Source organism: Anabrus simplex, chromosome 6, assembly GCF_040414725.1.
Source record: "Anabrus simplex isolate iqAnaSimp1 chromosome 6, ASM4041472v1, whole genome shotgun sequence".
In the NCBI taxonomy this organism is placed as follows: domain Eukaryota; kingdom Metazoa; phylum Arthropoda; class Insecta; order Orthoptera; family Tettigoniidae; genus Anabrus; species Anabrus simplex.
In genome coordinates this window covers 155999624-156019605 of record NC_090270.1, presented here as the reverse complement: position 1 = coordinate 156019605, position 19982 = coordinate 155999624, and the positions used below count along the sequence as shown (strand labels likewise).

The following is a 19982-nucleotide window of genomic DNA, read 5'->3' as shown; positions in this document are numbered from 1 at the left end:
TGTTGAGAGCCAATGCTGATGATTCTGAGAAGCTCCACCACTACGTTATAGGGAAATCTAAAAAGCCTTGTTGCTTCAAGAATATGCGATCATTACCTACTGCCTACGATGCCACTCATAACGCTTGGATGACCTCAAATCTTTTCTGACAGCATTTAATTGCTCTGGATTCAAAAATGGGTGTGCAAAATAGGAGAATCCTTCTTTTCATTGACTGTTGTCCTGCACATCGCGTGGATGTTAATTTGAGGAATGTGCAGTTAAAATTTCTGCCTGCTAACTGCACAAGCTAGCTACAACCTATGGATTTAGGGGTTATTTACTCCTTTTAAGTCACTTTATAGGAAGAACCTGGCGCAGCAAATTTTATTCCTTACGGATGCTGGAAAGGATCCATCATCATTTAAAGTTTCAATCCTGGATGCACTTCACTTCATTGCCAAGTCTTGGAAAGCCGTGAAGCAGACTACCATCTCAAATTGTTTCTTGAAAGCAGGATTTTTCAGGAATTATCCCAAATCACAGCTGCAAGAAGAAGAAGACGAAGAAGAAGAAGAAGAAGAAGAAGAAGAAGAAGAAGAAGAAGAAGAGAAGAAGAAGAAGGAGGAGGAGGAGGAGGCCTGCTACCTGATATATGGAGAATGTTGCAGTCAGACTGCATTACTGAAGTTTTTCTCCTGGTAGATAATTTTGTGATCACTGCAGAGGAAAGAAGTGTGGAGAAGTTGGTTGCTGAGCAAACAGCAGCAGAGTCTCCCACCAGTGACAGTGATGAAGCAGAGGAAGACAATGAAGTAATGCCTATCAGTGTTGATGCAACAGTGGATGTTCTATGCAGGTATCTGTCATCTGTAGAGGGGGGTGAAAATAATTTTCATAACCTTTATGAATTTGAAAAACAAATAGAGGTCATAAGAAATAAGAAGTGTAAACAGAGATCGATTCTGGACTATTTTGGTAGGAAGCAGTGATTGTGTAGTTTTCCATCTGGAATAAATTTATGTTAATGTTGTAAATACAGGTATAATAGTAGCAATTAAAATGTTTCAGTCTGAGAAAATATTGCATCTCAGATCATTCTATAGCCATTCTAAGAAAGTAACTACTGTATGTTAAAAGAATATATTACACAAATTTTTAACCACCTACTGGTAACCTTCTTCTGGGCAAAGGATGAGGAGAATTACAAAGGCAGTTTAGTCAACAGTTAATACAGCACAATAATTAACTTACATGGACCTTTATTTGAGGTAAGTACAGTAAATCGATTGAGACTGAAATACTCTATAAATTAATAATATGCACTTGTGTAACATTTTACCTCCTTTTCCAGAGCATTTTTATATATACCTGTACAAGTTGTTTCCCATGATTTACACTTTCCCCCCTTTTACACCAGTATTCTTTGGTCCCTTGAAAAGTGTAAAAGAGGGGTAATACTGTATTGTACACTCAAATTATTGAAGTCAGTAGTTGTTTCATCAAAATCACTATCACTCTCTAACTGTAGTAGAATAACAAATTCCCTGACAGTAGACAAAGGCATAGCCATGTTTACAAACAAACCATGTCATAACAAATTCTCTTTAATGTTCAAGGATGAAAGTTGCCTAGCAACTAGGATACCTGTAAACTATCATAAACCAGGAAAAAGTGTTCTCATATGTTATCTTATGTTAGGTGGCTCAACAAAAATATAATCACAGCATAGTCTACACAGAAATGATTAAGTTACAAGCTGTGTCCATGTTGAGAAGAAACTCTGCACTGGAGTGGACAGCTAATACTTCAACGTTGAGTTCAACTTGACAAAAGGAGTGCACAAGTTTTAACACCTGCTATTCAATATGATGTTAAAAATATTCTGAGTCCCACAGATGCCTAACTTTCACTGAACTTAGGGGAACAAAAGATGCTACAGACCACAAGGAAATCAAATGATTCTAGAAACCATGCATTCCAAACTCTTTATTTGATCTCATTCATGTTTTCTGACAGGGTATAAGCAAGGAACTTCTGCCATCCCAAATACAGAATAAAGAAAAGAAAGTATCTGAGATGGAGTCAATGTTTGGGGACACTAATAATTAAACATCTGACATCAGACAGCCTCCTTAACCCAGTCCATGAGATGTCAGAGATGATCTGTGTCTACATGGATAAATCTTGTCAGGTGCATCCATGCCGTAGGGGTGGGCAAAAGTATTGTAGTCGAAGATACGGTAGCGGCCAAGTTCTGTTGGGGACCCAGTCCCATGAGGTATAACATGGGCTCTGTGCACAGGGATACGTGCAAAGATCTTAACGGCAGTAAAAGCATAAAATGAAAGTTTTCAATACAACTAAAATGATGGAGGAGGCAACCCATCCATCTGGGGATAGTACAGACGGAACCCATTGCCTGATGGGAAGAGGAGGGATCCTCAAAGGTTAAGGGAGTAAACCCTGAAAGAAAATCCTCTGATGTATTGGGCTTAGCAAGTCAGCAGAAGAGTGTTATTTTCAATCTAAGAATGAGCTTCAGATGGAGGAATTGGAAGAATAAACCAAATTAAGGCCAAACTCCATGTACCCTTTGAACAAATGACAACCCTCCAGAGTCTGAAGATAATCCTAGGAATGCAGGAAGTAATAATATCAATAAAAGAAAAAATACTCAGATTGGACTAAAATACAAACATAAACTGAGAATAGGAACTCTAAATGTGATAACTCTGGAAGGCAAGAGCGAAGAGATTGTAGATATGATGGAAAGAAGGAAGATTCATATACTGAGACTGAGCGAGACAAAATGGAAAGGGACAAATTCAAAATTATTAAGAGGAGGTTACAAACTGTACTGGCATGGTAATAGAAAGGAAGTATAAAATAGAATAGGTTTGGTACTCCACAAAGATGTCACACGTCACAGATGTTACCTTTGTAATTGATAGAATAATGAAAGCCAAAGTAAAGTTAGGGAAGAATAGTTTTACAATAGTCCAAGTGTACGCTCCTCAGCAAGGATGCAGTGATGATGAGAAAATCGAGTTACTGGATGATCTGGAAGATCAAATGCGAGAAGACAGTGTTATGATAATTGGCGATCTGAATGCCCAAGTTGGGGCCAATAGATCTGGGTAGGAGTTGGTGATGGGCCCTTTTGGATATGGAACAAGAAATGTAGAGGGCAAATATATTTTAAATTTGAGTGTAAGAAACAATCTTTTAATAAAAGATATACTCTTCAAAAAATGGGATAGCCATAAGATTATCAGATATGGCTGGGATGGGAAATCAAAGACAGCTGTTGATTATGTGATAACTGATAAAGTAATTGGAGAAAAAGCCAGGGATATGAAAGTTATCCCAAGTGAAAGCTTGGATAGCAACCACAGACTTCTAGTAGTGGATCTAAATTGCACCATTAAAGTTACACCTGCAGTAAAGATATTGCCAAAGATTAAAGAATGGAAACTGAAAAATGAAATCAAGAGGGATTTTCAAAATTTGATAGTGACTAAAGTGCCAAAATATGAAACAGGTAGTGTTGATGAAGAGTGGAATGCACTTAGAACAACAATAGTTAACTGTGCTATAAAGGTATGTGGTAAAATGAAAGGTAAAGTCAAGGAGAAAGAAACAAGTTGGTGGAATGTTAGAGTAAAGGATACAATTAAAGAAAGAAACATAGCAAAGAAAAACAAAGTTGTTGAGAAACATGATCAGGGTCAGGGATTGTACCAAAGGACGATGAAAAAGTAGGAAGACTGGAACGAGAATACAGGAATAAGAAACTCCAGGTAAAAAAGAGTAGTGAAAGAAGAAAAGGAAAAGAGCTGGGAAATGTTCACCCAAAGAATCGAGGAAGATAATGAAGGAAATCAGAAAATGTTATACGGGTTAATGAAAAGTAAAACATCAAATAGGGAAGAAATCAAGCTATTGAAACAGAGGACGGGATCATTATCAGAGACATGGTAGGAATCAGAGAAGAGATGAAGAGTTATTTTTAAAAATTAGTGCATAGGGAGTGTGAAAAAGAACAAGTTACGAAAGTCACCAATGAATTACAGAAGGAACAACCTCTAATTACTTGGAAAGAGACAGAAAATGCCCTGAAAAAATGAAAAGCTGGAAAGTCAGCAGGAGTAGATGAACTAACAGCAGACATGATTAAGGCAGCTGGAATCCCTGGAATACAGTAGCTACATCAAACACTACGAGTTATATGGAAAGAGAACACGTCGCGAGATGACTGGAAGAAAGGAAGTAGAAGGAAGTGCACCAATTGTAGAGGCATCACCCTTTTGTCACACTGCCTTAAGATAACAGAGAAGATTATAGAACACAGACTGAGAGAAATAGTGGCAGATCAATTTGAAGAGGAATAACATTGATTTAGAAGAAATAGAGGAACCACAGACCTAATTTTTTCTCTCAGGCAGCTAATGGAAAAATTTTGGGAAAAAGGAAAGGAGTTGATAACAGTGTTTTGGCTTTGAAAAAAGCATATGACAGGGTGAAGAGAGGAAAAATATGGGAAAGTTTACAAAAACATAACATCCCAGAAACACTAATTTAAAAAGTTCAGATGCTGTAAGGTGGTTGTGAAAGTAGTGTGCAAGTAGAAGATGGAAGATCTCAGTGGTTTAAAACAAGAAGAGGTGTCAAACTTCTTCTTCTTCTTCTTCTTCTTCTTCTTCTTCTTCTTCTTCTTCTTCTTCTTCTAATAACCCTTTTGAGAGTACGATAAATCAACTTTGGTTACTTTCCATTGCATTTAACTTTCTTTGTTTCCAAACTTCCTTCATTTTCTGAGAATGTTGTTCCTTTTCCTCTCGAGTCCATTTTCTTCCAATTAATCTTTTTCTCTCCTGAAATCCTGCCTTTCATGTTCTGTTTTCTATCGTATCTATTTTAATTGCAGCGCTTTTCATATCCTTTTCGATAAGTTGAAGATTTGTTTAGTTAGTATATTGTTAGTCATTCTATAAATGTGTCCAACAAACTGGAGTCTTCTTTTTTTCATTCAGTTGTCAGTTTTTCAACTTTTAAATACAGCTCTCTGTTTGATCATAGTCTAAATTCAGCGTCGTTGTTTCTTATAGGTCACAGTATTTTTCTCAAAATTCTTCTTTCTAATTTTTCTAATTTTTCAAGATCCCCAATTCTTTTAAGTTTAAGTTTGCTCTGCATATAAAATTTCTGGCTGGGCCACTGTTCGATAATGTCTTAACTTCAAGTTCCAGGATAGAGATTTCTTATTGTATATACTTTTTGTCATATGAAATATCCTTTCCATTTTGTTTACTTTTATATCAATAGCTACCTTTTCTTTTGTGTTTGTTATCCATTCTCCCAGGCATTTATAGTAATCTGTCTGAGATATTATGTTATTGTTAATTGTGATACTTTGGGGGGCATTAATGATGTTTCTCATGAACTTTGTTTTTTCAAATGATATTTGCAAACCTATTTTGGCCGCTTGTTTCTATAATTAACACCATGTCATCTGCGAAAACTACGCAAACCTATTTTGGCCGCTTGTTTCTATAATTAACACCATGTCATCTGCGAAAACTAAACAATCTGTAATGATTTTATATGGATTTCTTCCTAGTTGAACAACTTTAGTATTGATGGCTTTCCTCCATTCTTGAACTACCTTCCCTAATGCACAGTTGAACAGTAGAGGTGACAAACCATCTCCCTATCGTACACCTGATCTTAATTCAAATGGTTTTGAGAGTTCTCCCAAAACTTTTACTTTGGATGTTGTGTTTGTTAATGTTACTTTAATCATTTGAATCATAGGCCTTTTTAAAGTCTACAAAAGTGATTACAAATTTAGAGTTTCTGATCTTTCTCATAGCTATTATGTTCTTTAGATTTAAAATTTGTTCTGAACATGACCTTCCGTTACTAAATCCTGCTTGATACTCTCCTAATTGTGGGTATAGTATTTCTTCAGCTCTTTTTAAGAGTGCCTTGGACAAAATCTTATATCTAATTAGTAAAAGGGAAATTCCCCTATAGTTGTTAGGGCCTTATATATTCCCCTTTTTGTGTAGTGGATGTATTAATGTTGATGTCCATCCTGTTGGTGAAGTGCCTGTTGTCCAGATTTCTTCAATTCCTGTTAAACATTGTATTATATTGTCACTAGAGTATTTCCACAATTCAGCTACTATATTATCTTCCCAAGGGGCTTTATTATTTTTTAGTACCTTTATGATTTCTTTGATTTCCTCTTTTGTTGGTGGTTTTGAGTCTGGTTGTATTGTTGCTGTATTATGAAAATTAAATTTCTCTTCTGGTGGATGGCTGAAAGCACAAAGTAAGGTCATACATGGAACTTGTGTGTCACAAGGATGCTTCATGTTTAGCACATCTGCTAAACGTGAAATGAAATAAATGGGACAGTAGTGACAGTACTGTTCCTACCATCCGTGCAGTAGCTACCCGTTCCAGAAGGAACACATCCAAAAACCATCTTTAATGCTTCGTGTTCATATATTCATTATGCGGTTAGGGTTATGTGCATGTGAGCTTGCTCTCTTGCTTCTTGTCTCTGGGAAGGAATGCTGACTGCCTTGTGAATGAACGTTCTTCGTTTTTACAGTATTTCCATATTGGAACAGGTTGTGGTCATCTTATCATTGCCGTGTACATCATCATTGTGTCTGTCAGGTCATCAGCCCAGAGGCTGGTTGGATCCTCAAATAGCACCATCAAAGGTTACGCTGTCATAAGGAAACTGCAAGAACCGATGGCAACGCTAAAATGAGGCGTACTAGGCAAGACGAGGAGTGAGGTAGTTTGCCATTCCTTTCCTCAATGGGCTACAAAGTGCTATGGCAGCATGACTTAACCTATGAGTAACACCTTTCATAACAAACATGCTCTCAATGTCATTACTTAGCGCCACCCATACCCCAGTAGTTTCCATATTGTCTCAGCCACAGATGAGACTGGGACTTCAGGAGAGTTATATTTTGCTCTGCCCTGTGCCAATAGACAGATGCAAAAGTAGTGCATCCATCAAGAAATGGCAACAGGCTCATGTCATCGTTATTCCACATAATTGATAACCTGTATTGGCATGTAGCCTGCTTGGTGGCCATGATTGTGAAGGTATTGAAGTCTAAACGGTCTGACACCGTGGTTAGCCGGTTCGAGTCCCGTTGGTCGAAAAAAATTTCACCATCAGAATGTTGACCGACAGGGTAGCGGAGGTGGTGGTATACAATTTCTAATCACTAGACTGCGTGCCAAAAGCCTGGATTAAATTCCAAACCTCTCCGCAGTGCTTATATGGAGTGAGGGCATATGATGCTGTTTATGGTGATTCGTCCATCGGATGAGGACATTAAGCCTTGAGCAGACCTCTTGATGCTATTCGGCAGGAGTAGCTTATGTGCCTGCACTGGGTTTCACCCTCTCCCTTCCTACTATCATATATCATGTCATTAATTTCATCTCATTAACTCCCCTCATGAGATTGACATCAGGAAGAGCATCCAGTCATAAAAAACTACCACGACAGATTCACCTCACCTCATACCCAACCCCGTAGAGAAATGGGATAAGGGTTGGACAAACAACAAACCGGTATTGGCACGTATGTAACTTGGTAGGTTATAGTCACAATCTGCTGTATGATTCATACTCTTCTGTCCTACTTCTCTTGTCTTGGTCTGGTTCATTACTGGAATTCCTCCTGTGATTGTGTGTTCACAATGTGCACCAGATGTGTGATTGAACTATACTAAATTGGTAGCATCTTATGAAAATGTATTTAGTCAATATATTTAGTCTTTTTTAAGACTATCCTTGCTTGTTAGTGACCCTTCACCTCAGTGAATGAAAAGAGTGCACCTCAGACAAATTAACCTATTATACAGTGTAAGCAAGGTGAAGCTGCAGCATTACTTAATGTAAATAATTTTAGTCATATTTTGAACCTTATAAAATACTGTAATGAACATTGTAAACTAATTATAAGACTTAACACTACAGTGGTGTAATGACGCTCATGAACAGTATCCGTTCGGCACATTAATCTAGCAAATGATACCTATCCAGTGTAACTTACTGTACATGCGTTTTGATACTGTGCTCGCATTCTCCGTTGACTATTTCAGTTGAGTGTGCATTCATGGTTTATTGTCTGTATTAACGAGAACAAAGTGACTACTATTGTGCTCATTGACAATTGCTCATTGTCCATGTACCCACTGATCTCCTTTAGGGACTACAACTTTTTTCTTTTTGCTTTACGTCGCACCGACACAGATAGGTCTTATGGCGACAACGGGATAGGGAAGGCCTAGGAGTGGGAAGGAAGTAACCATAGCCTTAATTAAGGTACAGCCCCAAAATTTGCCTGGGAAAACATGTGAAACTATTTTCAGGGCTGTGGACAGTGGAATTCAAACCCACTATCTCCTGGATGCAAGCACACTGCTGCGCGACTCTAACCGCACAGCCAACTCGCCCGGTGACTACAACATCTGTGCAGCAGTATGAATATAGTGATGGCCACACTGTCTTCATCATTTCTGTGCCACCACACCCTCTGTTGATGATCATTGACTGTGTGCTGTTGCTATTTCACTATAACTCAAGTTAGACCATTTAACCAATTAACCAGGGAGTTTCCATGGAGAAACATACATTTGTAGTGGGGAATATATTTTGACTGAAAAAGAGTTAATTTGTCACGCCCATTATTTTGATGTGGGCAAACAGTTACCTCATCACACCCATTATGCTTCCGCGAATGATGAAGGAACTCGTCACGCCCATTATGCTTCTGTGAATGACAAAGGAATTCATCCTGCACGTTACGCGTGCATTCCTTCATGGAAGACGAGTTATCTAGCCTGCCTGTTTTGACATAAATATGTCTCACGGCTGGTGGTCATCTGAAAATATGCATTATGAAAGTTAGCATCACAAAAGGAGTGACAGAAGTACAGTAAAACTCTTGCGGCTGCAATGTCAGGTATGGATCAGTGGTCATGCAGTGTTACCTAGCAACCATGCTGGCTATGTCTTATGGCTGGTGGTCATCTAAAATAAGAAGCCGTTGGTGGATGGCCATGACCGAGAGACATGTTTACGATCATTTGATTTTCGCAAAGGGAAAAGGCAGTTGGAAGTGACGAGGTCACCACAGAAATGATAATAGCAGCAGAAGCAGTTGGTCTACAGTGGTTATATAGACTCTTCAGAGTGATATAGAGAGAAAAGACTGTTCCAAAAGCGTGGATGAAAGGGGTCATTACAACATTTTCAAGAAAGGAGACAGGAAGCAATGTGAAAATTACAGAGGAGTGACACTGATACCTCATACAGCTAAGATCCTAGTATGGATTCAGAAGAGGCAGGTCCACATTAGACCCAATATTTACATTATATCAAATGATGGAAAGGTATTGGGAATATGGAAAAGACATGGTAGTAACATTTCTAGATATTGAAAAGACATATGACAGTGTCCCTAGGAATTTGGTATGGAAACATTGACAGAGGCACAGATTGGGAATGAAACAATGCAGATGGTAATAGCATTGTATCAAAATTGCAAAAGCTGTATTAGAACCAAATTGGGTCAAACTGAATGGTTCAGAGTTGAGACAGGCTTAAGACAGGGAAGTGTATTGTCCCCCTTACGGGTACTCTTCATCATCATGGATAGAATTCTATATAATATCAAGGAGAAGATGATGGACGAGCAAGTTAAGTCTATGCTCTTTGCTGATGACATTGTAGTTTGGGGAGATAATGAAGAGGAAGTACAGACACAAGTTGATTTATGGAATGAGGAGATAAATAAATTTTGGAATAAAGATTAGTACTGCGAAAAGCAAGACTTTGATCATGACGAGAGGTAACAGAAATTTCAGGGGAGAGATAAGAATAGGAAATGAACCTCTTGAAGTAGTGAAGAATTTTAAATATTTAGGCAGCATGATGTCACAAGATGGAAATTTGGATGGAGAAACTGATTTAAGAATACAGCAGTCCACAAGTTTCCGCCAGTGTGTGAGAGACATTGTATGGAACAAAAGATGTGCCAATGAAGTGCAAGAAGGTTTTATAATCATCTTATTATAAACCTATACTGACCTATGCCTCAGCAACTAACATTAACTAAGCAGAACCAAAGTAAGATACAAGCAGCTGAAATGAGGTTCTTCAGGACCATACAGGGAAATACAAGACGAGATAGAATATGAAATGAGGAAATAAGGAGAAGCGTGGGAGTGTGTAAACTTCAAGAAGAGATTGATATAGCAAAGCTAAAATGGTTTGGACACATGATGAGAATGCCACGAGAGAGAATTCCAAAGAGAACATTCATGGATGCAGAGACTGCAAAGAGGCCTAGGGGACAGCCTGGTACGAAATGGAGGAGCTCTGTTGTGGACTGTATTGTAAATAGAGGAGTCGATAGCAATAAAGTACTAGAAGAGGAATGGTGGAAAGACCGAGTAAGGTGGAGGGCTTTGGTACACTATCCCACCCAGAGAGAATGTGAAGAAGAAGAAGAAGAAGAAGAAAAGGAAAAGTGGTTTATTTTGATTTGAGTTTGTTAATTCAAACCATAATTCAATATTTGATTCAACTTCTTGCCACTGCTTCAATATTTATTTTACTACCCGATACAAACGTAAAAGGAGCACGAGTATAACCCTGGCTATGCCAGTGCGAAATGGCTGCATCACTTGTTGTAGGCAAGCTAATATTTTCTCCCTCTTCTTCATTTTCAGAAGAAAGTTCACTGTCACTTTCACAACTTGTGCTATTGTTGCTATCCAAAGAGTTTTCATCTAATTTGTCATCCGAATCCTTGAGATGAAGAATAGTTTATCATCCAAACGAGTGCGCTTAGTTATTATGTATGGAAGAAAATAAAATGAAATATTGGTGCGCACTGTAGCGCAGCAAGTCTGGAACCTATGGACATCTATAAAGCGATCATAGAAATACACTCAATAACGATAAGACATGAGATAACATGTTCCGCCCAGCAGATAACAATTTTCGAAGGCTCTAGACAAGTTAGCTCGTCATTACCCGATTGAGTAACAACTGCTGGTAGATGAATTAACTCATTCCATCTTCATATATACCTTGCCTGGAAGCACTTCCAATCACTCTTTTATGATACGTGTGAACTGTCATAGTTCCAACACACTAACTGTATATCCTTATTCGCACAAATGTGTCTACAACGTAACCCTGGTGTGTTCATTTGCGGACAGATAATCTACCGAACACCAATGGAACTACTCAATGAAAAATTTAAATAAATTTCACTAATCTTGGATACTACAAACAAGCACTAAAATACCAATATTTATTGCACTAAATGGATCACACACACACACAAAACTAACTAACATTTAATAGGTATTGACTACTTTATCACTATGATACAACAGCTGACCGTCCACTAGAGCATTATGAAAGCTTTGTGAAAATACTTGAAGTTTATTTCTATGAAAAAAGAAAAAATTACCTCCATTCTGACAGTGGTCCCGACAAAGGCTGATGTCACAACGCTTCCCACTCCAGCCAGGGAGACATGAACAGTGAGGGCCTGAATCAGTCAGCTGACAAATACCATTGGTGCAGTTATAATCCTGACATTCAGATATTTCACAATGCAAACCCTTGTAGCCATTAGGGCAGTTGCATTTTGGAGTTCCCAAAACCAGAGAACAAACTCCACTGTTATGACAAGTCAAATTGGAGCAATGCTGACAGCGATGGCCTGAAATGATACAAACAGAAAAAATCCAAGTGATAGGATAAATAATAAGCAATTATTGCACATACTTTATATCAATGCATAGTCTTGTTTCTTCATGTATATGGCTGTCGACATTGATATCAACTGTGTGTGGAGTCAGGTATGATAAACCAGTATGGATAATGTTTCAGAAATGTTGACTGACGAGATGAGAGTATGAGCGACTGAAGTTTTAATTAATTGTTACTAGAATTAGGAAGGAAGCAGCAGCAGTCTATCCCAGAAATTGCTTCAGATGAAAAGGGAAAACCATTACATGACAAGAGTAGAATATGAATCCACTTCTGTAATCAAGTGCTCCACCTGAGGCTAAGTATGTCCAGTTCCACTCCAAAAATGGTCTTAGATATTTGTCAAAGTCAGGAATCAAAGCTGTGCTAGCTAATGTTAATGACTTTGAAAACAATGTATTTATTTACATATATTATGCTCACAATGCAGCACTTTGATCAGTCCATATACATTTAAGTCTTCAGAGTATTACCTAGGGATTTGGCTTTCAGCTTCCACTCCTGCTCCCAAACCTCTTCCATTCTTTCTGACCTTGCTGCCATTTGTTCATTAGTTATGGCGTATTTTTTCATTCAAATGTTTTTAGTTTCAGTCTTGTGCCTCTGTTTCACAGAATCCTCTTCTCTTCTCTACTTTCAATTCATTGCATTGCTATTAAATAATATCCTGGACCTCTTTGAACCAACTATTCTTAGTTTTATTTTTCCAAAAGTAGTTGAATAGTTGTTTCACTAGCCTGGTTTCTGGTACTCTTGATTACTGTATGTGTCGAAAAGGGCAACTTTCCTTTTTTGCAATGTGTCTATTATTGACTCATTTTTTCAGTATACCACTTCATTAGGCAATAATAGCTATTATCTGTCTGTTTAGTGTTTTTGTTGTGGATTGTTCTGATGACTCTTCTACTTGTCTTCTGCAGCTTATCTGTTGTTGATTTGGTACTCAACTTGAATAGTGTTTCACTAGCACAGGTTGCTTCAGGTTTAACAAAGGAGTAGAAGTATTTAAATTTGGCATTTATCAAGTAAGATTTCTTCTTATAGGTTGTGTAGTGATTGTGAAATATGTATTTGGACTTGGAAGACTGTGGGGAATTTTGTATGTTCATGTGTTCATTTTTAATTTTTTTTTTATGTCTCCTGTGTGTAAAGATATCTAGAATTATTTGGTTATGACACTACTTCAAAATTATTTAATTATTGTGAAAATTTTTATCAGGTCTTTGGAACGTTAAAAGTAAGATAAAATAATTGTGGGACATGCAGTGGCACACGTGCCAGATCGGGTAGGATGCTTCCAGGAGCTTCCGGTTGCATCAGTTTGGGAAATTTCTCGAAGCTATATGCTTCATTTTGTCAGCAGATTTTTCTGGGCCCTTAGGCAATTCAAAACCTGCCGTGATTGGTCAACTTGAGAATTTCCAGAGGAATTGTCCTAAGATTGAGCCCTAGGCAATTCAAATCCTAATGTTGGTAGAGTTTCTTCCCCAACTAAATCTTGCAGATACTGTGGGTCAAGTAGACATTTCTCTAGACAGTGTCCTCACAATTCTTCCAGGTCTGGGCATTCTGGTAATGACAATTCCAGACGACTAATTGCCAGTTCTTGTGCCAAACCAAATAGTGTAGTATCATGTTACATCAGTTATCGCTGTCAGTTAGAAGATGGCTTACCCAATCCTGTAGTTGATGATAAGCCTCAGTCTGACCCTGGAGTTAATTTCCCCACAATCTTGTGGTATCTTGGCTATTCCCCCTTGTAAATTACGTTACATATGCTTAGAGGTGAACAATGAACCTGTCTGTGCTTTGGTTGATTCTGGAAGTAGCCTACCTTGATGAGTGAAAACTGGTATAATTCCATGAAATCTGTTTGTAAGTTCCCTTCCTTAAAACCTGTGTCTTTAACCTGCCATACAGCTAATTCTAATTCCTTGAATGTGATTGGATGTCAAAGTCAAAATTAGAATCCGTAATTTCACGTGGAAAATGCTCATGCTAGTGGCAAAAATTTATCTCATCCTTTCATTTTGGGTGCAAATTTTATTGCCAAAACTGGTATGATATTGGACTTTCAGTACAATGAGTTCCAGTTTAAATTTTCCGTTAGGATCTTTAACTTGTGTAATCGTTCCCCTATTCTTCCTTATCATGTTAATGCTGTCTCTGAGGAAACTAGTGAACCTAAAGCTTTTGACTTTAATCATTTGGCTGATGATCAGGCCAACCAACTTAGGAATCTTTGTGATAAATTTCCTGACATGTTTACAGATAAGTTAGGTGTGACCAATGTTTTGGAATATAAAATTAAAGTAACTGACAATATACCTGTTCGTTCTCCTCCGTATCGGTTGTCGCCTCCCAAGATGAAAGCCCTTAAGACTAACATTTACCAAATGCTTGCTGATGGTGTAATACGTCGCTCTAAATCTGCGTACTCTTCTCCCGTATTTCTGGTCCCTAAACCACAGGGTGGCTTTCGCCCTGTAATTGCTTATCAGATGTTGAATAAGACAGTTGTGCTTCAATCTGTTCCTCTTCCTGACTTACACTCTTGTTTCTCTTGGTTTGTTAATGCCAAAATTTTTATCACTTTTGATTTGAATCAGGCATATTATCAGATATATCTTGCTGAGGAATCCAAGCACATCACTGCTTTTGCACTGACTGGAACCTTTATGAATTTGAATGCATGCCATTTGCGTTTGCCACGGGAGCTGCAGTCCTAACTCTGCTCTTCGATAATGTTCCGTCAAACATTAAATTCAAATTCGTCTATAATTATTTGGACGATTTGGTTAACTTCAGTGAAATATTTGAAGAGCACCTTATTCATCTCAATGAAGTCCTTGAAAGACTCCGTAAAGAAGGACTAACCCTTAAGGCTGGCAAAGTTACTTTCGCACAGCCTCAGATATCCCTCTTAGGGTATACTGTATCGGAGAAAGGTGTCTCTACTGACCAATCTCGTACTGCAGCTATTCCAAATTTTCCAACCATTAAAGATATCAAGGCTGCGGCTAGGTTCGTTGGTATGGTCAATTTCTTCCATAAATTCATCCCCAATTTTGCTGAAGGAGTAGCCGCATTAAACGCCTCGAGGAGAAAAGATGCTAAATTTGAGTGGGGTGATGCTCAACTTGAAGCTTTCTATGATCTGAAATCTGCCTTGTGTAATGCTCCTGTGCTGGCGATGCCAGATTTCTCTAAACATTTCATTCTTCAAATCGATGCCTCATCTACAGGTATATCTGGTGTTCACCTTCAGGAATTTCAAGATGGACGCCATTGAATTTCTTATGCTTCCCATAGTCTAAATCCTGCTGAACGCAACTATTCAGTCTATGAATTAGAAGCCTTAGCTGTTGTTTTCTCCTTGGAAAAATTTAGAATGTATCTTGAACATCTACCTTTCAATCTTGAAATACATAATCAGGTGTTGAGTTGGGTACTGGCCAAACCAAGAAGAACTGGTCGTTTTGTGTGTTGGGCACACGCATCTCAGCTTTTCAATTTGAAGCTCGCCACATTTGTGGCACTGAAAATGTTGCTGCCGACAGTCTCAGTAGGATGTTCTCTCCTGGCAGTTCTGATCCTCAATCAGAGCTTGCAGATTCCTCTCCTGAACAAGTTTCGGCCTTTGTTAATGTCGTTTTACCAATTCCCCTTTCCTTTTCAAAGATATTTCTAAACATCAGGAAGACAATCCTGAATTAAAGGGTATTATTGTCAGGATAAAGTCTGGTGAACATGTCAAACCATATGTCAGTAAGAATGGTGTTCTGTGTTGTACTGCTCGTGGCCACAGAAACCCCAAAATTGTTGTTCCAGCTAATTTAGTTCCTGCTCTTTTCAAATATTTCCATGAATCCCCTGTTGTGGACACCTTGGTGTGTTCAAAACTAGAGAGAAAATTCATAAACATTTCATTTGGAAATCCAAGGATGGTGAAATCCGCACCATGGTCAAATCTTGTAAAACCTGTAATATTAGTAAACCTGCTCCTAATACCTGCCTAGGTCTGCTGTCATCTGAGCAAGCTTCTCACCCAATGGAGTTTGTTTATAGATTACATTGGTCCTTTTCCGCGATCACTGACCGGCCATTGTTTCATACTTGTGTGCGTTGATGTGTTCTCACTTTTTACATGGCTGTTTCCAACTCATATGGCTAGTGCTAATACTACAATTTCTTGCTTGAAACAGATCTGCTTCATTTGGACCCTGTCAATTTTTGGTGAGTGATAACGCTAGAACTTTTACGTCTGTGCAATTCCGTAATTTCTGTTTTGACGTATCTCCTTCTCATGTAACTACCACCCCTTATTATCCCAGGCCTAATTATGCTGAAAGATTTAATCGAAACTTAAGATCTGCTCTTATTGCCACCCATTCTTCTGACCACTCCAAGTGGGATTCATCACTTAATTGGCTATCATTTGCTTTCAACAATGCCATTCATGAAAGTCATAAGTAAACTCCTGCTTCGTTGATGCTCGCGTTCGCGCCTAGTTCTCCACTTTCTAATCTATGGTCCATTAACAATCTTCTGCCTGATGTCGCTAATCCAGAAACGATCCGTGCTGTTTGGAACTGAGCGCGTAAAAATTTGAAGGTTTATTACGCTAAAGTTCAATGTAACTACAATAACGGGTGAAGACCGCACAATCTGTCTGTAGGTGACCAGGTCTACGTAAAGATTCATCCCATTAGTAGTGCTGCAGACCATGTAATTGTGACGTACCCACTCAGCCCACAGATGTGTGACAGTATTATAACGTGGTGGGTCACTTTAACAGTAATATAAATAAATTATATTTCATTGTTTCTCAATAAACAATATCCCATGGGTGCCAGCCTTCAAGCTTATGGCTTGAAAACAATAGTTGATAATTAATAATAATAATAATAATAAAAATAATAATAATACGTCATGAGACCCAAAAAACTCCCAGGGGTAGGGTGACAGGACACTAACCATTAAGTACACTAACTTGGAATTTAAGGATCATTAATAATCATTTCATAAAATACAAATTAAAACAGCTATTTATTAGGATGAAAAACATGATGTAACAACGTATTAACGAAATCTGAACTTACGGAAACAAAAGAAAAATTGAATGAAATTAACTCTAAGAAAATGAACTGTTGCGCGAAGACTTGCAGTAACTTATGCCTTTAGCTTATCATATGTAGACTCTTATTTTGAAGCTGATGATGGGTGGATCTGTCGTACCGGCTGCATCATCTGTTGTTGGATTCCAGTCCTACTTCTGCTTTTCCTGCCTTTTTAACACTTCCTACTGTACTCCTTACATAAAGTCGTAATGAGTCCTAATTTTAAATGCAAAACCATCATGGGTTATGTTCATGGAGAGAATACACTTGTATTCTTCTGTATTACAGAACAGTAGCGTAGCTACATTCATAATAAAAGCTCTCCTTCCCTGTACTAGTCAAAACCTGTCTCCCGTTGACTATACCTCTCGTCATTGAGATAACAAGTCCCAATGAGAGTAACTTTTCAGTAGTATCCTACGGTACTACTCTGATGCGAAGTGAACGAAGTTAAAATCTTCTCCCATGTGCAGACGTAGAATCGTAGTAAGAGTGTCTTCCAAGAGTGTCTCAGTGTCTAAGAGTGAGAATAAGAATGTCCTCTCCAGCTCTTGTTTTCGACGTATATAGGTTCAAAAGTCTCCTTCCATCAGCCATATCACATGGTCCAGTAAGATTCGAGGTCTCATCCCTTCTCCTATGTATTGCTGTGAATCCATCACGTTGCTTCATTACGTTCATTCACATAGGCTGAACTTTCCCGCTGAAATAAAGCGTCAGGTAGCAAAGTTCGAAAAGTGGGCGTTCATAATGTATCAACTGTCTCTTCATGAGGTGGAGAGGGTAAGGTCTCTCGTAACCTTGATGACGTACTTTTCCTGGAAATGGGCTGAAATTAGCCTGCTGACTCTGGTCACCTCACAATGGCTATTGGAAAATTTACTGCAAGCTATTAATATGAATGATGTTGAAATACTTTACCCAATATGTGGTTCGTTCAGAATACGTTATAGCCGCGATACAAAGAGATGAAATGATGATGTGAAATGGACGATTAAAACCCTATATATATATATATATATATATATATATATATATACACATATTAATTTAAAAATGACCTATCAGCGATTAAATATATACATCTTATCAATTAATTAGACAGTTCAATAATTTATCACATGCTGTGATGTTCCAAACATCACATGATCAGTAAGTTATACCCCAGAATTAGAGGTCCCTGCACGATATTGAAATTCCTAACGCCTGTGTCATTGTTAGTTAGTGATCCTGATAGAAAGAGGATCAGTCGTGTTCATTTATCTCAAGTAAAAATACCCTAGTTATGAGATGATACATTAGAAATTATTTTTGTTTTGGGGTAGTTATAAGGGATTAGTTGCAAGCAATATTTTAGTTAATATACTGGCAAGCAAATCCATTTTCGATCTATAGTTAATAATTTAATTAGGAGTTGTCTTAGTTGTAATGAAAATGGTCATTTTTAGGTATAATCTAGTATGTAGTTTGGGTAGAATTAAGATCTTCATAACTAGGGATTGTGGTAAAAAATTTCTGAATGAGGGTAATCTCCAGTAGAATTTTCTTTAGTTTTTCACCATTTTCTAAATTTTGTGTTGAACTTATTTACAGTGCTTGCCTCAAGGGGGGGGGAGGGAGCTACGGTAATCCCAAGTCTGTGGGGGGGATCTCCCAATGGAGGTCATGGAGACACCAGTTAGGTGCCTCAAAGCTTTTGTCCACCAGGGTGGCTTTAGCTTGTGGAATTCCCTGTCTGCTGCATATAAATTTATGTTGCAGTGGCCGGAGGGGGATGCAATCCCCGTTTCTACTGTTGTGCCTAGTGGAGAGGTACGTTATGTCTTGGGCTCTGCCATTCTACACCACAACCCAGTGACCAGATGTACAGGTGACGACAACCGTTCCCTGGCTGACGACCGAATGTGCCTAGTTGAGGGGTACCTTCTACGTTTTGGTGACCATCGTCCCATACCAGATATCCAGATAACACTGATGCATGTCTATCTGACAATTTCTGACGTGCCTATTGGTGGGGCACATCATTATATGTTTTGGACATGTCAACCGACACCACAACCCAGCAGTCAGATGTCCTGATAACGCCAGTTGTGCTAGACTGTGCCCAATCTCGCTATTTCGTTGGTTCACAATATGAATGAACTGCATGGAACCCAGTTTGAACTGAAATAATGTGGGGACTGGTGACATCGGCCGAGTTGTCAGTCACATGGTCAGAAATTACTAGTGGTCCTACCGTGTAAACAAAGAACAAACTGAAAATCCAATGCAGAAGATGCCTTTGTTTTGTTTTCCACAGTGTTGTATTTTATTTTCAGCAGACATCAAAGTGACACAAAAAAAAATTGAGTATTCAATAATATTTCCAACAGTGCTGTATTTCATGTCTTATTTTTTTTTCAGTGGACACTAAGTTGTTTAATTTTTTTTTAAACCTAACGCAGAAACTGGACTGTTAAATAAAGTGTAACAAAATTATTTTTATTTGAGCTATGCTCAAAGTTGAGGGCGGGGAGGAATGTAGTGATTGTGAAATATGTATTTGGACTTGGAAGACTCTGGGGAATTTTGTATGTTCATGTGTTCATTTATTGTTCTTTTTTGTTTTTATGTCTCCTGTGTGTAAAGGTATCTAGAATTATTTGGTTATGACACTACTTCAAAATTATTTAATTATTGTGAAAATTTTTATCAGGTCTTTGGAACATTAGAGGTAAGATGAAATAATTGTGGGACATACAGTGGCACACGTGCCAGATAGGGTAGGATGCTTCCGGGAGTTTCCGGTTGCATCAGTTTGGGATATTTCTCGAAGCTATATGCTTCATTTTGTTAGCAGATTTTTCTGGGCCCTCAGTGGCCATAATAAAACTAATTGCAATAGGTGAATGCAAGAATTGCGGGGTGCTCATTGGTTGTTTCACGATTTCACCATTTCCGGCAGAGGAGCACTTGGCGTGAGCCGAACACGTCCAAGCCGTCTTACTTGTTTGACCAGCGACGAGAGAGGTTGCCTTCTCCAGGTGACGGGTCTATTTCCCCTCA

At 38.3% G+C, this 19982-nt stretch overlaps 1 protein-coding gene across 1 annotated transcript in view; it reads right to left on the bottom strand.

Annotated features, from left to right (window-relative positions):
• LRP1 (LDL receptor protein 1) overlaps positions 1-19982 on the bottom strand; it is a 744558-nt gene that overhangs the window by 67243 nt on the left and 657333 nt on the right. Inside the window, exon 70 of the mRNA XM_068228249.1 lies at positions 11513-11767. Coding sequence (XP_068084350.1) covers positions 11513-11767 — 255 coding nt within the window. The remainder of the gene's footprint in view (positions 1-11512; positions 11768-19982) is intronic.